Source organism: Macrobrachium rosenbergii, chromosome 41, assembly GCF_040412425.1.
Source record: "Macrobrachium rosenbergii isolate ZJJX-2024 chromosome 41, ASM4041242v1, whole genome shotgun sequence".
NCBI classification, from domain to species: Eukaryota; Metazoa; Arthropoda; class Malacostraca; order Decapoda; family Palaemonidae; genus Macrobrachium; species Macrobrachium rosenbergii.
This window is the reverse complement of record NC_089781.1, coordinates 41,077,579-41,087,165: the sequence shown is the minus strand read 5'-3', so window position 1 is coordinate 41,087,165 and position 9,587 is coordinate 41,077,579. Positions and strand designations below refer to the sequence as shown.

The window sequence follows — 9,587 nt, the reverse complement described above, 5'->3', positions numbered from 1 at the left end:
TATCGATTTTATTACACAACCTCTGTGAGAATGCCCAGCGGAATAACACATACTACAGGAGTGCCACAAACTTTTAGTCTTATTCTTCTCATGGTTATGGAATAGCAAACATTACATTCATTTGCCAGACGGTAGCTGGATCAACATATCCGTAAGTCTTATCCACTCAACAAATCAGCTGACAGCACACCCTCAGTTTTATTCATCAACAGCCGGGCGCCGACAACCAATCAATCAAAACCTGTCGGTTGAAAAATTACAGTTTCTCATAATTATTATTTTTGAAATTTATTACTAAATCCATGGCAGTTATATTTCTTGTATAAGAGTTACATCTTTATCAATGTGTTAATGAACATTATCAAAGCTCTGATAAAGAATTTTATAAGGCCTTTCACGAGATATACAGAACATCATGTATTTTTTTAACCCAACATGTACTATGAACCACGACTGAGCTGCATTTGACATGCTAGAACTATAATACGTATATATAAATATATATATAATATATATATATATATATATATATATATATATATATATATATATATATATGCAGAATCTACTGGTCACTTTTACCAGACACATATGTAATTCTAATAGCCACAATGCCCTCTTAATTTCTCGAATTCTTCGCGCTTTTTTGGATGTGCTTGTAACTACGAAGCCGTACATCCAGACGCAAGAAATTGAACACTGTGATTGCCGGTCGGCCTGACCACCTTGTGGTTAAAGCCCCGTTCACACATTCACGTATCAGCCCACGCATGTTCACGCATGAATGGAAACTGGTAGTTGGCAACAGCTTACGTAAGTACTACGAAAAAGTTCCGTAATGCGTATTTAAGATCGTGGACATGCGGGGCAGAGTCGGGAGGTCGATACGCACCATCCCAGCATGCGTGGGGAGCCACGTATGTTTCGACATGTTCAAAAGATACGTGTCTGTTCACGTCATCCGTCATTTTGCGTGGTTCCACACGCACCACGTGGTGCATCCGTGGCGTGGTCTGCACGCCTGCCGGGCAATGACGGCGTGGCCCCCGCTGCTTTCCCGTTCCGCCAAGAACGCGTGGGTCCCCACGAGGTTCGGGAGTAACGTGGCAACAGCGCCTCTCCCCAGGACCTGAGACGATGAGGCAGCGCTGTGTCGGGTGTATAAAACAGCTTGCGGTGCGGATTTGGCATCAGTTCTTCTCCCAGACAGACAGCAGCAACACCGTTTCTCGCCCCCTCCAGCGCCTTCGTCAGCAGAAAATGCCGAAAGTTAGCAGCAACAGACAGCGGAAGGGGGCTTACAAGTCTCCAACATCCCAGTCAGGGAGCGGAGACGGCCTCTACGTGGCAGCCACCTGCTGCAGACACCCCTGCAGTCACCATGGAGGAGGATGTTGTCATAAACCTTGGAGAGGCTGACGAGGTCGAGGACATGGCCAGTGACCATAGCCTCTTCAACGGACGAGGATGCCGGCCTGGATGACGTCGACTCCGCCCGATGATGACGGGAACAATGAAGCTGCTGGCGGCACCGCCCCTGGGACTGGAAACGCGTGCCGAAAGAAGAACCCTCTGTCATCCTCTCAGATGAAAATGAGAGGCTGGTAGGGGAGTGGTTGGAGCAGGAGGCCGAATTTATATATAACAAGGGCATGACAGCAAACAAGGACAAGGCCAGGGTGTGCAGGGCATTTGAGGAGAAGGGGAGGTCACTGGCTCCTCCTGTGTCAGGCCCTGAACTCCGGACCTGGTTCACCTCCCCTCAGGACCCGCTTTGGACGCCTCACAGCCGAAAAAAAGTGGTCAGGGGCCAGCAGACGACTGACGGACCGTGAGAAGTGGATACTGAACATCTTCCACTTCCTCAAGCCCCACATTGTCCGCCAAAAAAAGCCCAAGGTGTTGGGACTTCCGATGGTATGTCTTATTTTATTGTTTCGCTGTTTAGTAAATCAGTGACTGAAACTTTAATGCACAGTTTATTTAATTAATGGAACTACAACCTTGTCATTCACAGTACATTTACATTCTCTCATACATGTTCCATCTCTTTACAGTCTGCGTCTGCTGCAGTTGCTTGCAGCAACCCTCCTGGCCATGGTCCTGCCCTTGATGTTCCTGCCCTTTGTGATCCTGCTGGCAGTGCCACTCCAGTCCCCTGCTCGTCCGATGACCGGTCCTCCACCATTGATGATCCTGCACCACAAAGGAAGTCACGGAAGGAGTACAAGGCTGGAAGTGGGGTCCTGGACGTGTTGCTTCAACAAGCAGAGTCAGCTCGGCAAAGGCTACAGGGGCCATAAGACCTCTGTGTGACCCCAGGCTGGTGTACTGGCGGAACGCCCTGGAGGAGCTTTCCGCCGACTGTGCAGATGTGGGGCCTGAGCTGAGGATGGCGCTGAAGGTGGAGCTCATCTCCGCCATACAGCGCTTTGTGAGGGGGCTACCAAAGAGGGCATCACGAGGCCGCCACGTCATCTGATACCCCACACCCAAGCAGAAGCCCTCTGGGATGGTCTGCCTGCGGCCCCAGCTCCCCTTCCTGCTCCTGCTACATATGTGCCACTTGCTACACCTAGTGGTGCCATGGCGCAGCCTCTCAACCTCACGGCGCAACAGGTGGCAATGCTGCAGCGCGAGCTGTCTGCACCTGCAGTGGCGTCCACACCCAGGGACCTCAACGTGTCGTTGCCAACGAGCAGCTTCCTAGAGAACCTCTAGTTTAAGGCAACATTTTTTTATATCTATTTTGTGTATGTGTCAATGTAAACAAATGTATATATTTTGTAAATATTTCAGCGTTAGTATAAGCAATAAACATAATTGAAAAATAACTTTTATTCAATGAACTAAAAACCATCAAAGTAACAAAATGAAGTAATAATAATCACACAATTAAGACATATGCAAACAACTATATAGTTGAAAATTAACTTATAGAAACAAATATCTATTTTTTGTATTACTGTATGTTTCCATCTATATATCAGCACTAGTATAAACAATAAACATATAATAGAAAAGTAACTTCTATTCAATGAACTACAAACCATGGAAGTAACAAAATGAAGTAAGAATAACAACAAAAATAAGGAGTAAGTGAAGGTATATTATATTAAAATAAAAAATAAAAAAAAACTGTACTTTCATATTATTAAGTTGTTCTTCACTACTGCTTGGTAATGGCCTTTATTAAACCATTTCAAAATATTCAAAGTTATAATCTTCCCACGCCTTGGAGTAATGCACTTAGCCACATTGCAATGCATGTATTTGCTTCTGCGTTAAAAATGTCAGAGTGTATGATCCAGTACTAAAAAAAACATATGCAAACAAATATATAGTTGAAAATTAACTTATATAACAAATGTTTATTTTTGGTATTGTATGTTTCAGTGTATATATCATGATTGGTATAAACAATAAACATATAATTGAAAAAACTTTTATTCAATGAACTAAAAACCATTACACTAATAAAATGAAGTAAGAATAATAGCACAAATAAGACATATGTAAAACAAATAAATGCACAAATACAAAGGAAAAGTAAACTGTATGGATATTAAAAATTTTGGAAGTCGACATACAAAGAGAAATTATTATAACAAATATAAATGTATGTTAACAGTAGTTCTCCTGCCAAGTAACGGAACCACCAGGAGATGAAAAGTAGTCTTTCAGGATGTTGCGTTGTTCCTTGGCATTCCTGGTTGCAGTGTTGCCTCCCATGGTTGGAAGAGCGTCTCCTAGGGGTGGGTCACTCCTCCAGGCACCAGGTATGAAATCATGTGTGATGGGGTTCTCCTGATCTGCTTCCTGCCTGCGTGGATTTCTTTTTATTATAAGGTTGTGCAGAACACACGCGGCCAGCACTACTGACTCTGCACGGTCAGGCTTGATACACATTGACGTGTGGAGTACTCTGAATTTGCTGGCCAGAATCCCGAAGGCATTCTCCACCGTCCGCCGTGCCCTACTTAACCTGTAGTTGTAGATCCGCTCCTCCTTGGACAGGCCTCTTTTGGGGTAGGGCTTCATGAGATAGTTCCGCAGGGGGAAGGCATCATCGCCAAGCAGGAAGTAGTCTACAGGAGCTCCATTTGTTGCATCTGGTAGGGCCTCAGGTTGGGAAGGTTTGCTTCCTGTTTTGCCAGCATTTCACACAGACGGGTCTGGGCAAATACACCACCGTCCGACTCTGACCCAACGGCACCCACGTCCACGTAGAGGAACTTATATGAAGCGTCGACAATGGCAAGTAGAATCATGGAGAAGAACTTCTTGTAATTGTAGTAATCGTACCACCAAGGGGGAGGGTTACGGAGCCTGATGTGTTTACCGTCTAGTGCTCCAATTATGTGGGGAAGTTCCACCGTTCCTCAAACCCGTGGGCAACCTGCTTCCAAGCCTCTGGTGTTTGTGGTACCTGCAGTTCCTCATCTCCAAAGGCAGAAACAATGGCCCTGCAGGTCTCGGGTACAATGCAACTTATGGTGTTGTGGGCTACCCGGAATGCGTATTGCAGGCTCTTATATGAGTCACCCGTGGCAAGGAAATGTAGGGTGATAGCCACACGCAGTCCTGGCTTAAGGGGTTCCCTCCAAAATGTGCGTTGCTTCTCAATGTAGGGTGTGACACGTTCAACTATTTCACTGAATATGTCTCTGTCAGTTCGCGTAAAATTCCTGTATAGTTCTGGGTTTTTGGTTGCCAGCTCCTCCATCAGGTTGTCATAGTGGCCTAGCTCCACTCTTCTTTGCAAGTACGGCCAAGCCCAAACCCTCCTCAGCCTCCTCTTTTTTTTCTTATTTTCAATTGCAATGTAGGCCTTCACAGCTTCCACCAATACCATGTAGTGCACATACTCCATGACGGCCTCCATTATGTCTCTTTGTTGTCTGTGTGCTGTTATAAGGGCAACGATGTCCTCAATGTTCTCCATGTTGATTCAGCAGCAGGGAATACTTCTTGCTACAGGGAGGCGCTGAATGGCACTGCAAACGCATGTGCACAGCACAACCCTTTTGTACATGGCGTATACCCGCCGATGTACGTGGGGATGTTGTGAGGGTGTCGTGAGGTCGTAACGCACAACGTTACACATACGGTATACGTTCGTGGGTGTTACTTGCTCTGCCACGCATTACATGTGGGGGTGTGGCCTATTGTCGTGGCAGTTCACGTAAGCATCCCGTCTATCTTGCGCAGTGCGTAGCCTTAACACGCATTACTCCGTACTTACGTTATGGCGTCGTTATGTTGACTTACGGACATCGGCCTTTGACACGTATCCACTTGATCGCGCCGACAAACCCTACAGTATAGCCACGTTTCACATGCGTGAACATGCGTGGGCTGATACGTGAATGTATGAACAGGCCTTAAGGCGACGCGGGTTCGTGTCCCGCGACCGGCAATCACAGTCTTCAATTTCTTGCGTCTGGATATGCGGCCGTAGTTACAAGCACATCCAAAAAAGCGCGAAGAATTCGAGAAGTTAAGAGGGCATTGTGGCTATTAGAATTACATATATATATATATATATATATATATATATATATATATATATATATATATATATATATATATATATATATATATATATATATATATATATATATATATATATATATATATATATATATATATATATATATATATATATACATAATGGAGCTATGGAAAAGCATTCTGTTTTCTAACCATTTATGAAAATGCCGACGTTTCGTATCGTTTGATACATCTTCCAGGCTGAAATAGCGATTAAAACATACTTCTTTACACCATATAGCGGTTAAAAACAGAACAAGAGGAAAAACCAAAAGCAGAGGCAAGAAGCTCAAAACACCTTCCCACAATGAGAGCGTAAAACAGACTAACGAGAAATGCAGAACGGGAGGGGGGGAGAGCAGTGTTGCCAACTCGATTTGACAGTAAAGCCCTAAAAGTGGATGGCAAAGGCACTAAAAAGGCGATAGACTTTCTAATTAATGCACTAAAAAAAGCGCCAAATAAAAAATAAACAGTAATTAATAAAGCTTATGCTGTACTTACGTGTGCTTGTCATCATTAAAGGTTATATACGTGGTTCTGCTAAATTTAGAGGTCTTCTAACATTCCAATAAAGTCCTCATCCGCATCTACATTTTCATAAGCTTCGAGGCTTCCAATTTTCTTGACAACATCACTTGGAAGTTCACATTGATAGCAACATTGCCCGCGCCTCTTCAATCCATATTTAATGGTAAGAATACTATTTAATGTAGAAAACCTCTTTCCTTAAAAGGCGCTAAAAAAGGCGCCAGCGTCAAACGAAAATTTTTGGGCGCCGAAATCATTGAAAGCGCGCCAAATCTAACGCGAAAAGCGCTAAATTGGTAACACTGGGGGAGAGAGAGAGAGAGACGGGGGTGGGGGGAGCACAGACACAGAGGCCAAAAACAAAAGCAAGCTATGCAATGAACAGTTGGGTTGATGCTGATTGGTGATTGAGGGTAGGGACAGTCAGTTTGATCATTATAGAGTCAAGGGTGGTTCAAGTTCCTTCGTACTCCGTGTTCTTCCCACAATACTAACGTTCTTGGCATCTATATGTGTTTTGCAAGTCTTGCTATGGTTTCTCACATTCGACTGATCAGGATTAGATAGTCGACTACCTGTTCTATAGCTAATCCCCTGGTGAGAGGAGATTCGGATCTTTAGCAGCCTCCTGGTACATCCGATGTATGTGTCTAGACTGCATCTGGGACAGGTTTATTTGTAGATTACACCGGAGGTAAGCAGGAGGCTGATTCTATCCTTGAAATGAATGAGGCCCCGATAGTTCGGGGGTTCATCGGGATTAGCTTTAGGTTGAGTGCAGGTAATTAATTGTCTATTGAATAGACTAATACATTTATTCTTGAATCTGTTGTCTGGTAAATAAGGGAATCTAGCATATAGACGTAATTTAGGGGCACTGAGAACTGTGTGTGGGGGATTTAGTTTAGTTTCTGTTTTTTAACAGCTAATATGGTGTAAATAAGTATGTAATGTGTATATATATCTTATATTTTATACGCAAATACTGTTTATTTTGATCGCTATTTCATCCTGGAATATGTGTCAAGCGATACGAAACGTCGGCATTTTAATATTGGATAGAAAACAGAATGCTTTTCCGTAACTCCGTTATGTCTACTGTCTGAGTGTCAGCTCCCTCCTTCGTATATCTAGGCTATATCTACTGTATGTATATATATATATATATATATATATATATATATATATATATATATATATATATATATATATATATATATATATATATATATATATATTATATATATATATATATATATATATATATATATATATATATATATATATAATGTATATATATATATATATATATATATATATATATATATATATATATATATATATATATATATATATATATATATATATACATATATATATATATATATATATATATATATATATATATATATATATATATATATATATATATATATATATATATATGTATATATATATATATATATATATATATATATATATATATATATACATATATACATATATATATATATATATATATATATATATATATATATATATATATATATATATATATATATATGAAATTTTATCACACCGTGATTTATATACAATTATTAAGCTACAAATGTTGATTAATATCCAATTCACGCTACTTCGGGAACAACCCTGAAGGGGAACTATAACCGAAGGTGAATTTTTTAAAGTGATAAATGGAATGGTACTAAAGTCTCTCGAACACCCGAAAAAGTACCTTTCCAACGACTCCAGTCGACGGTAACCACTGATCCATAAGAGCTAAGCTATTCGCCACCAGTGAGAATCGAACTCCCGACATTGGGAATCGAAAGCAACCCTGACTATATTTGACCACTTGGCTGTCTGTTGACAGTTTTAGGGAAGAGAAAATCAATAAATATTCTTCTTCTTTTATTAAGATAGTGTTTCCAGGTCATCATATTATTTTCACCATAAACATTACTATTATCAGAAATAACACATTGTAACATATTCCAGGTTTTGGAAAAGGATGGATAACATTATTTTTTGTCGTCAGTATCCTAAAAGAAACGTCTGCGATTATTCTGTCAGTGTAACTGTCTGCTAGAAGCTATTTATCCACTACTGTTAGTAAAATGAAAGGAATATTCTTGTGAATTAATGTCGGCTAGTCTTCAGACACCATATGAGAGTTCTTTAGCACACACGTGTTAGAAGAGCTAAGCGAAATGAATATTAAAGGTAATAGTTTCTCGGATGTGTTCATGAGATGAATATATCAAGACGAAAAATCCAAGTCTTAATAAGCAGGTCTAATTTTCATCTCTGTCTTCTTAAGAGAGTAGTAATGACCAAGCCATGAGTGCCAGTTTACCCCGTCGGCATAGGATGTGTGGTTTCCAGAGAGATACTTCCCATTAAGGTTTGATTTATGGCATCCCTGGTACCACCAGGCCCCTTTGTACCTGAAAATATTGATACCAACTTAATAAGCACCAAAGATAAGTAGAGAACAGAAAGACTTAAATCATGAGAACTTTATTACCTTGGTCCTTTCAAATGAGATTTAGTAGACATTGGTGGTAAAAATACTGCTTATCATGTCTCACCTTCTTACTCAGTTATAAATGACTTACTTAGAGAAAACAAGATCGTTCTGTTAAACATTAAAAGGAATGACAAAAGCAATTTTCACAGCAGTACAGCAATGAACTTACATAACTGAACAGCTTTCTGGAATATTTGCATCGTTATCGACGTCTTTGGCCGAAAACTTCGCTCCACTGTGAGCTATAAAGGAATCACCAGCATCTCCACTATATTCCACAACCTCCAGTTTGTAAGACGAACTTCGGTCGTGGAGATAGAAGAACTTGTAATTGGCCCATCGTGTATTGTTCTTAAAGTCAGCTAGATCGAATCTTATTTCATACAGTGTCTGATCCGTTAAGGCATGGATGTTGTCATTTCCTAACCAGAATTCTCCCTCCAGGTTACCAAATCCAAGGGCATATTCCATCCAGGTACGATAGAAGTTCTCTCTTGGTTCAATGTCAGCCCGACGTTGAATGACAGTCCATCCACCACCATCTGTCTCCATGTCACAGAAGACCTGATTGAAAAGATTATTTGAAATACTCTCAAAGATATAAACAACACTTGCAGTCTAATGAAACGTCTAATTATAACACATTTATGCTGATGATATATTGCAATTCTTTTACCTGAAGAGGGACATCAGGGCAACATTTGTAAGGGAAAATCATGTAGATTCCACTAGTGGTGTTGCCTTGTCTTTGTACATCTCGGCAGTTACGAATTTGTGGTCCGACGTCAAACCATAGAATCTGAGATTTTGGGAAAGCAGAAACCTTCTCGAAACTCAAGATTAATACCACTGTCACTACTAAGGCTGTTTTCCATTGCATCATGAACATCCTGTACAAAAGAAATAATTTAATAAGGACACTGTTGCAGCAAATGAGTCAAGTTCTTAGATCTGTGTGCTAATCTGTAGGTAG

At 40.8% G+C, this 9,587-nt stretch overlaps 1 protein-coding gene across 2 annotated transcripts in view; it reads right to left on the bottom strand.

Moving 5' to 3' along the window:
* Positions 1–7,982: 7,982 nt before the first annotated feature.
* Positions 7,983–9,587, bottom strand: part of LOC136826825 (techylectin-5A-like) — a 10,150-nt gene continuing 8,545 nt past the window's right edge. For both annotated transcript variants that reach the window (XM_067084281.1, XM_067084282.1), the window contains 3 exons: positions 9,291–9,504; positions 8,784–9,178; positions 7,983–8,531 (listed from right to left, as the gene is read on the bottom strand). In XM_067084281.1, coding sequence (XP_066940382.1) covers positions 8,366–8,531; positions 8,784–9,178; positions 9,291–9,503 — 774 coding nt within the window. In that variant the 5' untranslated portion in view covers position 9,504 and the 3' untranslated portion in view covers positions 7,983–8,365. The remainder of the gene's footprint in view (positions 8,532–8,783; positions 9,179–9,290; positions 9,505–9,587) is intronic.